This window comes from Corvus hawaiiensis, chromosome 3 (assembly GCF_020740725.1).
Source record: "Corvus hawaiiensis isolate bCorHaw1 chromosome 3, bCorHaw1.pri.cur, whole genome shotgun sequence".
Lineage (NCBI taxonomy): Eukaryota > Metazoa > Chordata > Aves > Passeriformes > Corvidae > Corvus > Corvus hawaiiensis.
The window spans coordinates 70,305,973-70,325,078 of NC_063215.1; the positions used below are offsets into that span (position 1 = coordinate 70,305,973).

The 19,106-nt window shown below is 38.6% G+C and overlaps 1 protein-coding gene across 2 annotated transcripts in view; it reads right to left on the reverse strand.

Annotated features, from left to right (window-relative positions):
- Nucleotides 1–2,771: 2,771 nt before the first annotated feature.
- The window catches only part of CHRM3 (cholinergic receptor muscarinic 3), a 265,214-nt gene continuing 248,879 nt past the window's right edge, over nt 2,772–19,106 (reverse strand). For both annotated transcript variants that reach the window (XM_048299138.1, XM_048299139.1), the window contains one exon: nt 2,772–4,633. In XM_048299138.1, the coding sequence (XP_048155095.1) occupies nt 2,812–4,614 (1,803 nt within the window). In that variant the 5' untranslated portion in view covers nt 4,615–4,633 and the 3' untranslated portion in view covers nt 2,772–2,811. The remainder of the gene's footprint in view (nt 4,634–19,106) is intronic.

Consider the following 19,106-nt stretch of genomic DNA (forward strand, 5'->3'; position numbering starts at 1 on the left):
AATATGTGTATACATACACATTTTATGATGCCTGTAAATAACATTTTAAAGCCTGTTCACACATTAAAAGACAGGTTGTTTATTTCTCTGTTAAAACAATCCAAGGATTTAACTCTTCCTATTATGTAAACAGTGGTGACAGATGCTTTCAAGGAAGCTTAACTTCAATAAAAATAATAGTTTCCCATTGTAAAATCAATATTAATATACCATAAATCCCCCGATGAATTCTTGCTTCCTTACATGCTCTCACATTTTGTGTATTAGGGGCACAGCACTACTCTAGATATCAGAATATAATAATATGGCAATATATATAGATATAGATATATATTTAAATGCTAAAACATTTGTTAGGTCAACTTGAGTAATGAATATATTTCAAATATATGCTTCTTTCCATAAATAAAGGTCATTAATTCTCTTTGCAACATGGGTGCCTTTGTATGTGGCTAGCAAACTAGCAAAACAATTCTGGTATCTTTAGTTCAAAATGCACTTGTGACTTACAGATGAACTCAACTTTTTTTATGTTTTATACTAGAATTGTACTTGCAGTAGAATTTCAATATAATTTATGAGATTACTTTAGGGTAGACATTTTAAACAACTCATACAAAAGAGAATTCGTTTTAATGACAAGAAAGATAGGTATAGTCTATTCATTTCTCAAGCAGACCTTTATGAATCACTTTAAAAGGACACTACAGCTGAAGACTGAAGAGCAATATTTATCAACATTAAATAAAACATTCGGTGAAATATGTATAAATATTTCTTCATATGAACATAACACAAAATTAAATAGTTCAGATACACAGACACCATTTAATATATTTCCACTGTTGTCAAAATCATCTGTAAACACTATCTCACACTGAATACAAAAGCAGCTTTAACATCAGTTCTGTGTTCACAACACTGATGCCCCTTTGTAAAATAAGATACTTGTTTTATTTTCAGCAAAATAAGAGTTTAAGCAATAAAAAAAAAAGTTTTGGTCAGTTCAAAGGAGAATACAAAATAATCTTTCAACAAGTAACTAAATCAGATTTAGAGCAACAGTTTAAAGTACAATCCTTTCCCCAGGGGACCTCTGACTTTTATAAATCATGTTTGGTGCAGACCACATCACAAATACCAGGAAATACTGGTCATGTCTAAACTATAAATATTAAAGCCCTTTAAAAATTGTCTTTATCAAAAATTGCCAGGTTACAAATTGGCAATATCACATTTTTCACACCACCGAATAACCTGGCGTCAAACGGATTTAGGTGCGCTTCTCCTGATGATTGTTAAAACAGGTTGTGGAAAAGAAACACTTTTTAGTGAGCATCCTTCATGTGCAAAAATAAAGCATTTCTTTTAAACCAATCACTTGCATCTGAAGATCACCTGGGCAGACAGTACTAGCAGCAGGGCTCCACCAACTTTTGTCAAAAAATGACAACTTGAACTTTCATTGGAAGCGATACAGGTACTGCACACAGGATCTGAGCTGGCTCTGAGAAGGGCGGTGCATCCACACGGTGCAGCTCAGGACAAGGTGTTGCAGGGGCCGCGTGTGCTTGGACAGCGATGCAGCCTCCCCGGCAGGACACGGGGCTGCTGCTGATGGCTGCGCCTGCCTGGCTCCTGAGCAGCTCCCTTTGAACATCAGTACCATGCAGCCCAGATGTGGCTTCTCATCGTCCTATGCCCTACAAAGATGATAGCTTCATACCCTTCCCCATTCCTTCCATTGAATGTAGCCTTCAATTCCTTTCCCCTTTGTATCTTTTAAAGAGGCATGATCACTTTGAGGAGAGACTCTGTGCTCAAGATTAAGGTTTTACTGGGCATGTACCCCATTATAAAACTCTGTAAACTGTTCAGCTCACAGGCTGTGTTTTGGTTTTCTCCATTTCAAATGTGAACACCATGTTTTCATTCCAGAGATTGAGTTTCAGGTGGCAAATAATGAGCTATGTACTTATAACATGATTTTTTGACTTTTTAAATATTTCAATCACATGTAATCATGATGGGAGACCCTGTAAAACCTAGAACAATAGGTCACCTCTTTCCTGGTATGTGTGTATTTCAGAGGTGTGAATGTATGTTATACATACATACACACTCACACACATATAACATCAGCTGCACATAGATACTCAGAAATCAGGAATCAGGGATACAATTAAAAATATACCAGAAGAGAAGTAAACAGGAAACTCTACCTGGACAACAACAAGCAATTTTCCAACCTATACATTGTCTCAAATAATTTCATAATCCTGTTTCGCTAGCTTGCTACATCTGTATGTAACTTGAATTGAAAGTTGCTGGATTACTTGGACCAAGAAGAGTTGGGCTAGCTAGATGTGCTTACCTGAGATCCCAGAGTTAATTATAATCAAAGAGCTGGGCAGATCAGTAATGGGTTTATAATTGCTATACAGCTTCTTGCAAATTTGTAGGAAAACTTTATTAAACCTTTCACTCCTTAGTAAAAATGTTGAAGTTTCTTAATGTGGATTGATTTTTATATTAAACGGGATTTATTGAAAGATAAATAAGCCTGGCAGCTGCTTTCACATCTTGATGTTTAAATGATAGAATCACAGCACCCTGGAACCACCCCCCCACCCTAACCCGTTCCGTCCCATCCCTTACTATCCTGCCCTGTCCCGTGCCATCTTGTTCTGTCCTATCCCATCCCATCCCATCCCATCCCATCCCATCCCATCCCATCCCATCCCATCCCATCCCATCCCATCCCATCCTATCCCTGCTTCGTTATTTTTTTACTTGTTTAAAAATACTATTCTATGAAGCCTCCCTAGGGATCCGCTTATGAAAAATGACGGACTGCCGTTGCTGATACTGCTGTTTGCGTCGTTTTCGTTTGTCACACTGGCACAGCAGCAGCATCTTGAAAGTGTTTCTGAATGTTTTGTTACACAGTGCATAGCACATGGGGTTCACTGTGCTATTGATGTAGCAAAGCCAATACCCCAGGTGCCAGAAAGTTTTGGGGATACAGCTGCAAAAGGTGTTCACCAGAACCATGATGTTATATGGGGTCCAGGTAATGATGAAGGCAAACAAAATGGCACTGAGTGTCTGTGCTGCTTTCTTTTCTTTGATAAGTGACATTCGTTTTCGTTTTGTGATCTGACTTCTGGTCTTCAAGGCAAACTTTTTTGCCAGGGTTGCTTCCTTAAAGGACAAGGGCAGGGCTGTCGATGTCTTGGTCACTGACGAGACGCCATCAGAAGCTGTGGTTGTCTCTTCTGACTCTGGTTCAATTGGAAGCTTAGTAAAGCTCTTTTGGAAATTTCCACCATCCTGAACACTTTTGGGAGGGTGCAACTTTTTAGGTTTCTTTTCCTTCGATTCTGTGTCGGATTTCTGCAGTTCATCCCCTGACTCATGCAAATCTTCTGAGGAGGGTAGTTTTGTGGAATTGAGGATAGCACTGTGACCAGGAAGCTTCAGCACAATTGAATAGATGGCTCTGGTCTCTGCAGCAATGTCTTCTTCGTCAGAGGAGGCTGAATTTTCAAGGGAGGCAGCAGCATCGTTGTTGTTCCAGCTATCACTGCTGCTATGCTCTTGGTCCCCCTGATCTGTGTTGGGTTCCCAGCTCTTCATTGTGAGCCAGAAGTGGCAGCGTCTGTATTTCTTTCGGGTGGAGCGTTTCATGCTCTGCCGTTGCAACTCATAGCTGCTGCAGCTCCGAGAGCTGCCGGTCTGGTGTACAAAGCGTGCTGCCTCTGCTTCACTGCCTGAAGCCTGTAGCCCTGCTAACTCTTTGGTGCGTTTCTCCGTCTCCTTGTAGATCCTCCAATACAAAATACTCATAATGGTGACTGGCAAATAAAAGGCAGCTATGGCAGTGCCAAAAGTGATGATAGGTTCAGTTAGAAACTGGATGAAACATTCATCAGGAGGCACAGTCCTCTCCCCAACAAAATACTGCCAAAACAAGATGGCAGGGGCCCAAAGAACAAAAGAGACGATCCATGCTAAACCAATCATCACCCCAGCCCTTTTGGTTGTTCGTTTGGCTCTGTATGTTAGTGGCCTAGTGATGGAAAAATACCTGTCAAAACTTATAACAAGGAGATTCATGACAGAGGCATTACTGGCGACATAGTCAATGGAGAGCCAAAGATCACAGGCTACGCTTCCCAAAGCCCAGTGGTCCATGATGATGTATGTGGTATAAAGATTCATGGAAAGAACACCGATGATCAAATCTGCACAAGCAAGGCTCAACAAGAAGTAGTTGTTGACTGTTTTCAGTTGTTTGTTAACCTTAAATGCAACAATCACTAAGATGTTTCCTATGATGGTCACCAGTGCAAGGATCCCAGTGAGGAAAGCAATCAAAACTACTTGCCAGACAGTGTGTCCACCCAGAGGGTCTTTGCTTGTGGCATTTAGGGTCATGTTTGTTGATTCCACAGTGGAGAAGGGAAAACTCTCTGTGGTCTGAGGGAAATCATAGCTGCCAATGAGTGATGCTGCTTCATCAAGGAGTCCCAGTCCACGTGAATCTCTCTTCCAGAACGAGCTCACATTTGGAAACAGGGGCGAGGATGAACTGTTATTTTGCATGATCATTGTGGCTGTCTGACATAGTCTGCAGCAGAGAAAAACCAAACAAAAATCAAGTGAACAGGTGAAGATGTTAAATAAATAATAGTCCTCATATGTTGGGGAAGATGAAACAGGAAAGCCTTATAAATATGACTGCCTGACAAAAGATTTTGGGAATATGAAAACTATAAGCGACATCGAAATGAAGGCCACCTTTGAGATACCAAGTCTTAGTTACTGAACAACTGGAAAACAATGGTATGGCCGACTGAAGGTAATCCCCTTTAGATTGAACAATACCCTCTGCTTGCAGGCAGGTCCATGGGTCAGAGCAGACCCTACTAGCTCAGCAGAAGGGGTCCAAAGAGTAGTTTTTAGGAGTTAAGATGTAACACTCTATGGTAATATAACAATTCTTATAGGCTGTATGTAAATACTATAGGATTTGTATCTTGTATTAGATTGGTTAGTGGAAATTAGAATATTCAGTACAGAAGATGATTTATTGTATTGTAACCAGGACTTCACGACCTATCCACTCTACTTCTCCCTTACCCGCTTACTCTCTTACTTATCTCCTCTTCGCTCACTCTTACTCCACTCTTACCTACTTGCTCTTACTTTTACACTCTTGCTCTCTTGGGCCTGCTCCAAGCTGCGGCTGGCAGCTCTAAGCAGTGCCCCTATACCCACGCCCTTTGCAATAAACCGCATGTTCCAAGATCTGACTTCAGAGATCTCTCGTCTCCATCCGTCCCGACCGTCCAACCCACCCAAAGCTCCTACACTCATACTTGTATATAAAATCACTTTAGCACTCTGAAAGATGTCTTTAAAAAGCCAAGCTGCTTGTGACACATTTCAAGTCAAACATGTATGTGATAGTACTCAGCTTCCAGACTGTGATTAATCTGAGCTCTTTGTATTGATCACATTGTGTTTCCTTACAAACATTCAATGACAGAAGAACCAAAATCCCAGGAGAATTTGAACCCACAGTAGTATTAAAATGCCCCTTGACTAACTCTGAATTAAAACACTCCCTGCTGGATCCACTATCCTGAAGCCTTCAAAAACTAAGTTCCAATCATATGAAACCACAAATCTTCCAAGTTCCAATCAATACTGGTCCCCAGTGCTATCCTGGCTCTAGCAAAACAGAATCCCAGCCTCTGCTACCTCCAGCTATAGCTGATGACAGACAAAAATATTGTTCTGCCTTTCCTTAAACTATGGAGATACAAGCCAGCATCATTTCATTATGTCAAGCTACTCTAACCTGTGGGGCTGCAAAGCTCTTCCCATTTTCATCTACCTTTCAGCTATCTGATACAAGTAGTAAAACTTCTCATTAGCACTTTTTGCACATGCCACTATTCATTTTTTTCATGCACATTTTTATACTGGGACTAAGGATTTTGGACATCTAATGACATCAAAATTTCTTTGGGGGCAACACACGGTAAAAGTTCCTTTGAAAGTATGGTCTCTAGAGTCAGGAAAAAAAACTTTGGCAGATGTATGTCAAAGCAATCATTAAACACTTTAGGAAAATAGGGGAAAAAGCATGAAAGGGATTAATAACTAAGCTTTAATCCTTTTCCCCAAATACTAACATAAAATGAAAACATGCTCAGAGTAGGAATTTGCATTTCTCTTATTTCATTGGCTTCTCTAGTCAGCTGACTGGATCCATAGTAATAAATTAATTATTCCATCAAAAGCAAAGATTCTGATGAAAAAGTCTATTATTGACTGTAAATGTTGAGCAAAATATGCTATCTATGTTTGTTTGTTTTCTAAATGTGAGTCCTTCCAGAGTCAATATATTATGGCATGAAATAATAATGCGTATCACAATACACTGGTCTTACACAAAAAAACTTATGCAAAAGAGGAAGGTTTGATTCTGTTTTTCTAATTAATTTCTAAATTCTGCTTTCCCTTGAACTGTACTTGGTTTTGTTACCAAGCCATAAGACACTGTGACTTTCAATGGTGCAGTTTCTTTGACATATGCAATAAATAGATCACCAATTCTTTTCCTTCACTCATGCACAATAACTAACACAACCCTCTCCCCTATTTTAATGTCCAGTGTAAATGAGGTATTATTGTTTCTTTTGATTTATAGGAACACAAGGTTACAATGAAGATGCCATATTATGGTCTAATTCAGTCCACTTTTAATGCATTCATCATTGTATAACATAGAATACGAACACAATAATAATGAATAAATATTGCTCTGGTAAATCACATAGTTAAATTTTAAGTCTTTTCCTCATAGAATGATTGAAAACTCAGAGCAGCTCAACTTCTAAAATGAAAAATGGTAAGACAGGACTGCTGGAAACTATCCTTCTTGCAATGTTTTATTTAGGAAGCAGGCATTTTTTCCAGAGCTGTCAGACAGGATGAGGTCAAAACCAGAATAGTATGAGAGACATCTCAAATAATGATATTTGCTAAATATATGCCAGAAATTATTAATGTTATAGGGTGCAGATCTTCCTTCATTCACACTAGGGACAGAGAGCAGAGAATGAAAGCCAGAAAGCATCCGCTCTGCAGCCATAAATTTCTAAGACCTTCGTAAGGTAACAGCCAACATAGTCAAGTAATTGTTGAGAAGTCTGACAGGTACATCAGGCAATGATATAATTATGCTGCTTTTTCATTAAAAAAGACAAGCTGGTGTCTTCTAATACACAAGAACAGACCAGGAAGAATATATTGATAAAGGAGATCAAATGTCCACTACAATGCATAGAATGAAAAACAATATCACTTAGAAGGGATGGTAAAAATAACAGTAATACTAAGAAATAAAAATAGCTATCAGTTTGGTAGTAATTCCTATTTTCATTGTGTAACACAACCATGAACTAATCTGAGTGTTAACCTTGGAAGTCCAAAACAAATACCACATAAGTGATACAAATAATCTTGCAAAATTAATATGTAAATGCCACACTATCTATTACTAAGTGCATAAAACAACTGTGAATTCTGTTTAATTGCAGACTTTGAAATGGAGTTTCAGCGTAAATTTACCGATAAATCCTTTCAGAAATGCCATGTTTCAAAAGACTCATGATGAAGAGTCCTGGGAACATCATAATTCAGCTGCAGTCTTTCAGACACTGAAGAAGTGCTGGAACCAAACCTTTCTTTCTCAGGTCAGTTCTTTCACATCTGGACTTCAAAGTAACTTTTCTAAGTCATTGTTTCAATGAAAACCCAAACAGTCCATAGCAGTCCAGTAACTGAGGAAGAGGAGAAACTGAGAACAACCCACATCTCTCCATACCTCCTGCTGTCCAATGCAATCCTACATATGAAACTCGGCTTTTTAAACTCCGCAGGGATTAAAGGGAGTCCTAAACTCACTTTGACTGAACTATTTGATAAAATGGAAGTACTAGTGAGATGATTAGTACAGTCTTTTGTTATTCTGCCTCTTCTACAAGCTCCTGTAATTGAACAATTTAATTCAATAAAAAATGTATTAATCATATGTTCATCTGCAAAAAAAAAAAAAAAAAAAAAGATAATATCACTACCACCACCACCACTATAACATACCAGATCAGCACAACAGGATTTTCTTGCCTTTAGGAAGCCAAGGCAAGCTATGTTATCCATAATTTTCCAAAGCTGCCATGAAGTTTCTGCTTTCTGTATAAGAAGTGCTACAGGGAAAGAGTGTCCTGGGCTTGACGAGACGACAGCGGGATTCACAGTGCAGCCACCAGCACCTGCCCAGCAAGCCAAGCTCAGACAGAAAGATGTGTGACCAAGTGGGAAAGCAGCCACATATACTTGGGTAAAACAAACAGGGCAGCACTGTCTGAGTGAGGCAAACCAACCAAACTGTGAAATGATTATAGGAATTTATATTTTTATTTTATTTATTTTATTTATAATCTTTATTATAAGAATTTACAAATCATTGGTATGATATACTCCATTACAATTTCAAGCCAGGGAGTAGCAAAGGAAACTCCTTTTAGTCTAAGGATATATAATTGCTTACCTAAGATCATAGTAATGGTATTCCCTGTGGATTTGAGTCTTTTTGTTCTTGTTTCTGCTTTTTAATAGGTTCTTATGAAAGGTACAGGCCAGAGACCACCAGACGCAATGCACACTTCCCAAGATTATTCAGGAAAAGTAGAGGCCCAGTACAGGCAGTGGCTACACAGACTTTCATACACATCCATCCAGCACACCTCTGCTCTCTGCCCAGCCAGAGGGAGTGACATATTAGATATCCCACTACGACCAACAGGAAGGGTAGGAAGCATCTACAGAAATGGTCAATTATTTCAATAAATAGGTATAACCCAGATTTAAAACCCTGAATTTCATGACTAGTCTAATTTATTGCACACTACTGTAAATAGAAAGCAAGAATAGACGGTAGTAACAGTTCTGTCACACATTTTCAGTGCATTGAATTTCTCTCTGCTTATTTCATATTTAAATACTTTTGTGACTACTCCACATTTTACCAAAATTTCTCTTTTCCTTAAACCTCCCTATTCAAGAAGCCTATTTTTCTTGCTGTCTTTAAAGGGCTCTAAGAAGCACTTCCTGGGAAGTGAGGTGGCACTCTATGGGCTTGGCAATCTGTGAGCTCAAAACTAGCAAGCCTTTACGGCTGAAGAATTTCACATTGCATCTGTTTACAGAGCCAAGAAAATTGCTTACCTTATTTTTCCATTTTCTTCTGCATTGCTCTTATACACACATTAGCCTAAACAGCAGAGAGCTCCATGCAGTGATTTATAAAAGTCTTTTACAACACAGAGAAAGGAAGCCTTCAGAATGCTTAATACAGTTACCTAAACTAGCACATATACTTTGTTCCAAAACTATTATTTGGTAAAATAAAAATATATATCTGAATTGTAAAGTCTTCTTAAGATTATTATCAAGATTATGTATAACAATTTTTCACAGCACATGGAGGGGGTTTTTTTGTTGTTTTTGTTGGTTTTTTTCAAAATACAATAAAGAATTTTAAAAACTTGTGTTGGGGTTTTAGTTTAGTCCTAGTTTTTTTTTTCCTGTTAAAGGAATTTTTTCCCATATGCATGTTGCTAGGGGACAAATGGCTGGTACTTAAGAAAGACAAAAGAGCTGCCCATTGGGGGTGGGGTGGGCCTGGCTACTCCTTTGTTTCACCATCGTCCAGAGAGAGAAGCTGCAGAGAAAGGAGCTGCTGGTTCTTTTTTTTTTTTTTGGCCATTTTTCTTTCTGCTGGAAACAACGCCGGGATCCCAAAAGCTGCTTTCCCTGCCCTGCTGGAGGCTGGGCTGTGGCCGCCCTGCCCCGCTGCTGCTTCGAGCCTTCGCTGCGTTGTAGCCGTGCTCGCCCTGCCTGCCTGACCTCTGGGGGGTTCTCCGTTTGGATACATCTCGTATGCCACCCGGGATTTGTGCTCGTCCCTGCTGCTCCAGCCTGCCGCTGCAGCCTGCTGTTCCCGAGAGTCCAGCCGGACACCGGGATCAGCTGCCCAGGGGTTTGTGAAGCCTTTGTTCCATCCTTCCCCGTGATCCCGGGGCACCAGAGCCGCGTGCTCCCCGAGCTCGCTCCGGAGCGCCCCCTGCAGCCGCGGGGGAACCATCGCACCTGCCCTGCTCACCGGGAGCCGCCAGCGCCCCTGCCGGCTGCGAGCGGAACTGCACCCGAGGGGAAAGGGCCCGACAGCCGAGAAGGCTGGCACTGGGTTTGTGATTGTTTGCTGTTACTGCCATAGTTATTGTTGTTTTGTTTGACTGGTTATACACATATAGATATATAATAGTAAAGAACTGTTATTCCTATTTTCCCACATCTTTGCCTAAAGGCCCTTGATTTCAAAATTATAATAACTCGGAGGGAAAGGGGTTACATCTGCCACTTCAAGGGAGGCTTCTGCCTTCCTTAGCAGACACCTGTCTTTCAAAACCAAGACAACTTGTAATGGAAAAAATGAAGATGAAAGCATTCACAGTTTTACATTTATAGTAGCTCATACCAGTAGAAGTTAGTGTAGCAGAAAGTAAAGGATTCCATATGAATGTTTATGTGACAACAGGAAGCACAGTGTAATCATCAGTGAACACAACCTCAGATTTACCATTCTAACTTCAATTGATATTGAATCTATTACACTAAATAGAGTTTTGCTTCTTTGCAGAATAATACAGAACCACAGAAATCAAGCACACTAGCAAAAATCCTGACAACTGTCTTGCACATTCACAGTAGATAAAACAAATGACTGATTGTCATATACATGTACACATAGACATATCCACATACAAATGTATGTCACATATAATGTGACAAGTATATGTATATATAGCTGCAGATGAAAACATATGTATAGATACCCTTATGTGTATACACATATATCTGCAGCTACATATACACATAATTTTGTCACATTATTCCAAATATTGTTATAAGGGAAGACTGTAATTAGCTGTCCACTTGATACAGATAAAGTTCAGTCAAACATATCCCAGTAACACTTCAACCCAAGCTCTTCCATTCTTCATCCACAAATATGTTTTGTTTACTAAAATCACCTAAATTAAATGCTAGTGCTTTAAAATAACTTTTGTGATTAATGAATTAGATTTGCTCATTATTTGCTTACTCTTTTTCTGCTGCTAGTGTGAGGTCTAGCATGAGCAAATCAGGAACTCATTTCTCTAATCATATGGGTCGTTTTCATTGCTTTGAAGAGTGTATAGAGAACCTAATGCACAGCACTAATGAGGCACCTGATTCATCTCCCTTGCAGCCCTGCAGTCAGAAGACGGGAGCATCCCTCCTGGGGGGCAGAGGCAAGGGGATGCTACCTCAGTTGTTCCTGCTGGGACACCTAAGGATGCCAGACCGGGAGTACTCAAGACTGTGTACCTGGCACAGCCAGGAAATACACTGTCTAAAGCTGGGCCATGGCAATAGCCCCTTCTATGCCTTAATTTGCCAGATAGCTTTTGCCAAACATCTCCCATCTCCTTCACTAGGACTGAGAGACTTATGTTCATATAGCCCAGCCATACCTGCAACATTCTCTGGGCACCTGATTGCTTAAGCTCTGTTTGCATTTACAGAATTTGCTCTTCCAAGCACCTTACCTCTTGTAGTATGAACCCTTCACTGGGGGTTTTTGCATTATGATAGAAATGTAACTTTGAATAGTAATGAATTTTCATGGCCAGTGGTTTCAGTGGAAACATCTGCTTATTTACATGGCCTCGAAAATAAGAATAAATACTGTGTTACCATTAGGACCAGAGAGGAAAAATCTCAGACGTTGCATCTGTGCAAAAATCCAGATATGCATTTCTGATCTCTTTCACTTAAGACTTGCATTAAAGATTGAATTTATTACAAAACCTGTTTAATTCTCTTGCATATTTTTTTTTTTTACAAATATACCATCTATAACCATCCTAGTCTGCATAGTTAAAGGCCAGCGATTTTCACAGATTTACTGAATAAGTGTTTCTGTACTATTTATTATTTATTCACTCAGTGACCCAATACTCGTTCACACCACGACTTTCAGTTTCAAAATAATCCTATCTTGAAATCCCTAAAATGATTCCTAGAAGTTTCAGAAATGAGCTGCTAATCTCAGTTGTGATATGGCTTCAGGGCAGTGCAGGTTTCTCACAGAAGCAGCAGACTTGCTGAAGGAAAGGTACTTTTCTTTCCTGGACAAGTGCACTTAGTGATTATTGTCTAAACAATTAATACAGAACTAAGTGAAATCTTCAAAAGCCTGAGCTTGGACATGTCTACACTCTTCAAATGCTTGAAAACCAGAGCAAATCAATTCTTGCCTAATTAAGATTACAGTAAATATTGACTATGAGCTCAGTTAAATCTATGAGGTGCAATTCTATAAAGAGAGGAAATTATTTAAATTCCAGGCAGTTCCAGCAAGATTTATTAGAATTACACCCTATCTGTCTAATTGATATTGGAGGAAACAGACATGCAGCCTGAAGTTAGTAAGAATTACAAATACTGAGAGTTTTACTCACTTTGAGCAAACCACTGCAAACTGACTTTGCAGGTATCTGGGGACAGGAAAGCTTGGAAAAAGGGTTTATTACTACACTGAATGTAAATGTGGTATTAGATTTAAATTAGAATACATGCCATTCAATTATCTCCTCTATTTGTGACTAGTGCATATTTTTTCCTTTGAATAAAATCTGTCCATCTTAGAGACTTCATTTCAATATTTTATTGTATATGCACTTTTAAACCTGGGATTTATTAGTATTTTCTTAATTAGTATAATGTTGGATCAGAGCCATGATCTAGATTTTCAGCTCTCTCTTTATGAAATGCTGTCCATTGACTCCACAGATAATCCTCCCAATGAGATATTCAGAGTCACATTAAAACATTGACTACGTGAAATAAAGTAATGGGAACTCTTAGGCTTAATTATATCATTCTCCTAGCTGTTGTTAAATGCTAGAATACCTTGAATCAACATGGAAAAATAGTGTGTAAAGAGAAAAAAACCCCAAGCCTTGTAAGTGATTTCTCCTCTTACTGAAATGGCATCCTCCTCTATAAAAATAATAATGTTTGAGAATTTTGATATCGAGAAGAGCTTGTTGTCAATGCTAGATAAAGCGAACAAATGTTACTATATTTCTCATCTTGCCCTACTTTTAGTAATACTTGCATGCATTTAAATTCCATATTTAAGGTGAATATTGGCCATTAAGAACCTTTACAGGGAACAAAAAACCTCATAAGCAGACCTCTTTACTATCTTAAAGGAACTACTTTAAAATGAAGTAATAAATTGATTATGCTTTTAACAAATATAAACTTTTGCTTTTTCTGTTTGCTCACTACACAATATACCTCCAGAGGAAACTGGAACAGAGTACAAACACTTTTCAAGTATCAAAGAATTCAAAGAGCCTGGAAACTGAGCTCTAAAGAAGCTCACCTGACACCTGACACAATCTTTTCAATTTCATTTGTCTGCAAGAAGAAAATGAAATGACAAACTGTCTGTCAAGCCTTGAAATGAAAAAATTGAAATTTTTTTTTTCTGGAAATACTTTTCATGGAGGGAAAATAAATAGCCCAAACAAAAACAACAAAGTGTAAAAAAGCCCCCTCAGACCACAGCTTTCTGCTTTTCAAAACAGTATGGTTTTTACCTACGGAAACTAATTTCATTTTCTCTCAGATCAGAACTGAATCTCAGATATTTTGTAACAAAAAGTGCTGAAAGAAGATGAGCTCCATTCCATTGCTCATTGAGGCAAAAATTATAAAAATATTCAAGTTTACATCAAGGTCTGGCATAGAGCTATCCAAGTCTCTGCTCCTGATGTCATTTTGACCTGGTGTCAGGTCCTGTTACATGAAAGATCTCTAATATGCATCATTTAAATGTGTTAAACAACATGAATTTAAAATTCCCTGCAGTATCAGAGAATGTAAATGTTTCTAAACTGAACTATGGCTGACCACTAGGTTTTCTACTGTAACTATGGCCCTGCATGCAGGTACTAAAAGAGCAGATTACCCACTTTAGCTTTTTTTTTTGTTGTTGATGAAGGATAGTGTGGCAATTTAATATAAGATGCAATAAAGGGAAGAATTCTAGAAAATGCTCTATTAAGGGAAATTTATTGTTATTGGCTTTGGTGACTGAAATATTACTGCTATCTACTGTGGCAAACCCAATCCTCCCACACTGGACAGATGGTTTACTTAAAAAGTGAAAGAAAAAAAACCCCACAACCCTGTTGAGAGGTTTCAGCTAGAGGAGAAAAATCATTAAGAAATAGCTGCAGGCTAATGAAATCTACATAGCTTTTTGCACACAAACTATTTATATGGAAAAGGAAATTTTATGAGAAACTTTGTCAGAATGTAATGATTTTAACATAAAACACTGCTTATTATTTTGTCCAAATATTGCCTTAACACATGCAATCATAACAACATGCTAAAGCATTTTTTCTTGGTGCCAAGTGAAAGTTGTCATAGTTGGTCAGAAAAGAACATTTTCAGTTTATTTATTTATTTAATGGTTTTACAGAATGGAAACTCCTATCATCCGAGATCTGGGGATATCCTTTCATATTGATAAGATTATGAATTGTGCTAATAATTTATTGAAATGGTTGTATTGCTGGGGAGGTAAAGAGCTCTGTGTGCATCCTTTTGATGTATTGTGTTTCTTTAATACAATTGCAAACAAAATGCTATGCTGTGGAGTATTTTTTACCTCATTGGAACACCTTAGTAGATAATCAGGAAAAGAGAGAAAATAATTTTTGTTTCAACATGTCTCTCAAAATATTTTAATAAATACTTTGCTTCTTTATTCACCAGTATGTTTAAAGTCAATCTTTCCATCTGTTTAAAAGTGCTGTTTAACACTCACTAGGTGGCACAATAGTTATTCAGAAGCAAAAGTCTGGACTTCAACAAAATCTTAAACAGTCTCTTATAAAGACTTTGCCTCACACATAAAAATTACAAACTAAATTGTAATTTAGCCAGATCCAGGTGATATATTTGGTTTGTATAAATTATATTATACATATTTTATGTATATTTGGCCCTATTCCTTGATAGGGACAGCAGCTAAAGTAAATGCATGTTCTTCAAGTACTGATCTAAATCAAACTAGCAGCCAAATTGCAGAAAACTGTGTTCTCTGCTGCAGTTTAAGTTAAATTCTTTTTTTTGTTGTGTTTTTTTTTTTTGTTTGTTTGTTTGTTTTCCTGGAATAGAACATCTGCAAGTCCTAGTGGAATTCTGTAGATTAATCAAAATGGCCTATTCCAAACTTCAATCCCTTTATGCATGCTGCCGGGAATTTGTAAAGTCTCTGGGAAATCGGTGGTGGCAGGCACTGTGGATTTTAAATGCATGCAAGCAATTGTTCTTCAGTGAGATGCAGAGAGGTAATCAAATAATGCTCCAATGCTATGCTTCTTTCTCAGGCTTTGTTTGCAGGGTTTGTGGGTTTCTCTTGGTTTTGAGTTACAGAGCAAAGACATGCCCAAGTGGGCATGTCACTAAATGGAGACATCTCCAATGAAAATAGACTTGACAGAGAAGGGAGGAGGCACTAAGGAAAAATTTGGTTTTAGTTACTCTACATAAATGCCTCTTGGCAGCCCTCATTACAGGGTCTTCTTCCTACTAAGATTTAAGGTTTGCTTGACTATCTCCTTTTCTGCCCACTTGAAATATATTCCTGTAATTGGGAACTACAGTTTTAAAAAATCAGCGCTAGTATAGAGAATACACATTCACAAGGCAGTGATTTTATTCTGTGTGCAAAATGGATCTGCTCCAGCAATTCACTGCAGTTATACAGCAGAGTATCGATTTCTTTAAGACCCTCTTGTCTGATGGTTGTAGGAGGTTTGTAGTAAAGGAGGCACAAGGGTGAGGAGGGAAAACGAAGGACTCAGGGTTAAGAAAGTTAAATGTGGAAGTCAAGTGTATTCCTAATTCTGTCACAGGATCTCCGTACACTACAGGAGGAGTGATGTATGCAGATCTTTAAAATTATATCACCTTACCTTGAAAGGGTAGTGCAAAGCTGAATTTAGTAAATCACAGGCATTCCTCAACTTTCATATATGCAGCTTTGTAAAATGAAGGATCTTGAACTGTATCTTTGTAGGGTTTTCTACATGATTCTAAAATTTTAAAATCATTCTATCAACAGAAAAGACCTTTTTTAAACTCAGCAACTATATTTTCATCTATTACACTACAACTTTTCTATTCACTATCTAGCTTACACAGTCATGGTACTCTGCAGTCCTTCCTTGTTGCTGTTTCTGAGGATTCATGCATTCTGTACATGGTAAAAGACATGGAGATACAATTACATTAGCTGTAAAGGTTGCTATCTAATTAACAGGATTTTGCTTCTAAAATAAGAAGGTAAAGAGGACCTATGATTGTTTGCATTTTCTCTTTCAAGCCTATAAAAGCCTGCATTTTTGCAAACCCATTACAATTTAGGATAATCACCAAGAGACTTAAAATCAGGAGTCCAACATACATTAGAAGAAAATATTTCTCCTAGCTTTGATAGGGTTGCTCAAATGGCAAGTATAATATGTTATTTCCAGAAAGGAAGTGGAAAGCTAGAAGAAAGAGAATCTGTACTTAGAAAAAAATAACTCCTTCTCTTAAAGGTCAGAAGCATTTTAATGCTTGAACTAAGAGCAGGGACACATGCTGCACATCTTTTCATGAAGTCCCATTGCCCCAAAAAAGAAGCAATAATGCTTCATTATTTCCTTCCATTCATCTGTATCTTCCAGCTGCCCCACTTTTATGCTTTGGTTTGCCAGTGAGCTGTACTTCTAGGCTGCTGTGGGTCTATCTGACCAATTATTTTTTAGAATCAGAAAATAATTCTCTATTTCGTTGCCACTCAGGAGGGTATTTTGTTTGTTATTCTTCTAATCTTTCTTGGCAGTCAAGCAAGGATACACGTGGGTAAAAGCTCCTAGGTCTGAGTAGTCTTAATAAGGTAAGTGTCTGCAGCAAGCCATGGACAGACTCCAGAGAAGATTAAATGATTTTGGAATTCTACTGGTGGAAATCAGTGAAGAGGACAAATTTCAACCTCAGCTGCTGCTATTGGTACCTTCCCACCCCATTTCTTGGAGGATTAAAGGTTTACTGTAGAAAGGCCACTGCAGACTCTGTCTGTCATTCTCCTGCATGACCTGAGCAAGAGCTCTCAGAGGTATTTCAAACTCAGTATTCCCAGTTTGCAGGACTTATGACCGGGTTCCCTGTATTCACAAGAATCATGTACTGCAGTGTCACTGTGTTCTTAAAAAACTGTCCTGTGGGCTAGGGTATGTTCTTTGGAGAGAATGAGGTGTGGCTGGGGTTTGCATCCAGGGCAGGAGTACTAGGGGAAGAGTGCAATGGTCAGCATAAACTGCGCATACAAAACCAATCTAGATAGTGATAAAAGGGAAACAAATTATAAAATACAGTAAAAAGATGCATGATGATGCAATGTTGCAACTGCTTATGGGAAGCTGAAGTCAGCAGGCAAAGCAGAGAAGGCATGCAGGCAATCCTCCCTTTTGGGATAACAATTCTTGTAACTGAAAGTAGCAACAAAATCACTTGAAGGAAAAAGACATTTCCATTAGTTGGAGCAGCAATTCTCTGTCATCAGTTCTCTCTCTTCCTACAGTGCTCTCATGGCTTACTCTAAAAGAAAGGCTGTTACAACCACACATGTTGTCAGGAGAGGCGTCCATGTATAAAGGACTGAACAGGTCAAGAACCGCTGGGGCTTGTAACCCTCTTCTACAGAAGAAAGCGTCTTCAGCAATGAATCACTCAAGAGAAAGAATTGCTTGAGAATGTCTGGGGAAATGCCTCTTTCCTAAGAACCTAAATTTTTGCTTTTCATGGCAGAAATATAGATTCAAAGAGTAGCAAGAGAAGAACAAGGGTTCTGTTAACATCAGAATTTTATATCAGAACAAGACAAGTGCACAGAGTTGTTTTGGCATATCTTATAAACAAATCAATGTCTTATTTCTCATATGTCTGACAACAAAAGCGCCAATGATGATCTTAGTGAAGAGAGGGAAGATGCCACACTGCCTCCCAGGCTTTCAGGAAACTCACACTTTGTGTTAAATAAATACATAAAATCCCTCACCCACTTACATCACTTTTATACCATTTCAGCTGAGACTGAGATCTGATCACAGATGCTTGGTACAGCAGCATGAAGAACAGAGCTAAAAAGAGAAACAGGTTTCCAAAGAGACCAGGCATTACGGCAAAGCCAGTGAAGCTGTGAGCCAGAGCCAGGTGATGGCAGATAAACACGTGGGCTTCTGAGTCAAGTCCTGCTTTCTGCCACTCCAGCTGCTTCAGACGAAGTAAATCCACCATGCTTGCTCCTGAAGTAGTCATTGCATGGGACCTCTCTGATTCAGTATCATTTTATGAGACAAAGAAGGCAGGGAGAACTCAATCTCAATAAAGTATTTAGACATTAAAAACGACAGATGAGAAAAAGAAAAAAAATACATTTCCAGGCCTAACCTTGTATCAGTCAATGGCTGTAGCTGGGAGCCTCAACAACTCCTTGCTACCAGGGAAGCAGTGGTTGCTAAAAGAGGAGGAGTTTACGGTATTCCAATAAACCCATAGGCACAAGGAAAATACACTGGATTTATCTGTGTGACCTGAAATACAGGGGGCAGAGGGCATGTGGAAGGAAACAAGGTGGCTCCTCAAGTGGCTTCATGCTGAAATACCATAAAAGACTAGACTCCACATCCCAAATGGCTTATCTTTTTTTCTTCAAAGTGATAGTCATATTTTAGTGAGAACTAAAGGCACAGGATATAGCAATGCTATTAGGAAAGTGAATATGTTAATGTTGTGTTAACATTTGAAAAACCTTGGTCTCCAGGAGGTCAAACACCTGCAATGTAGTA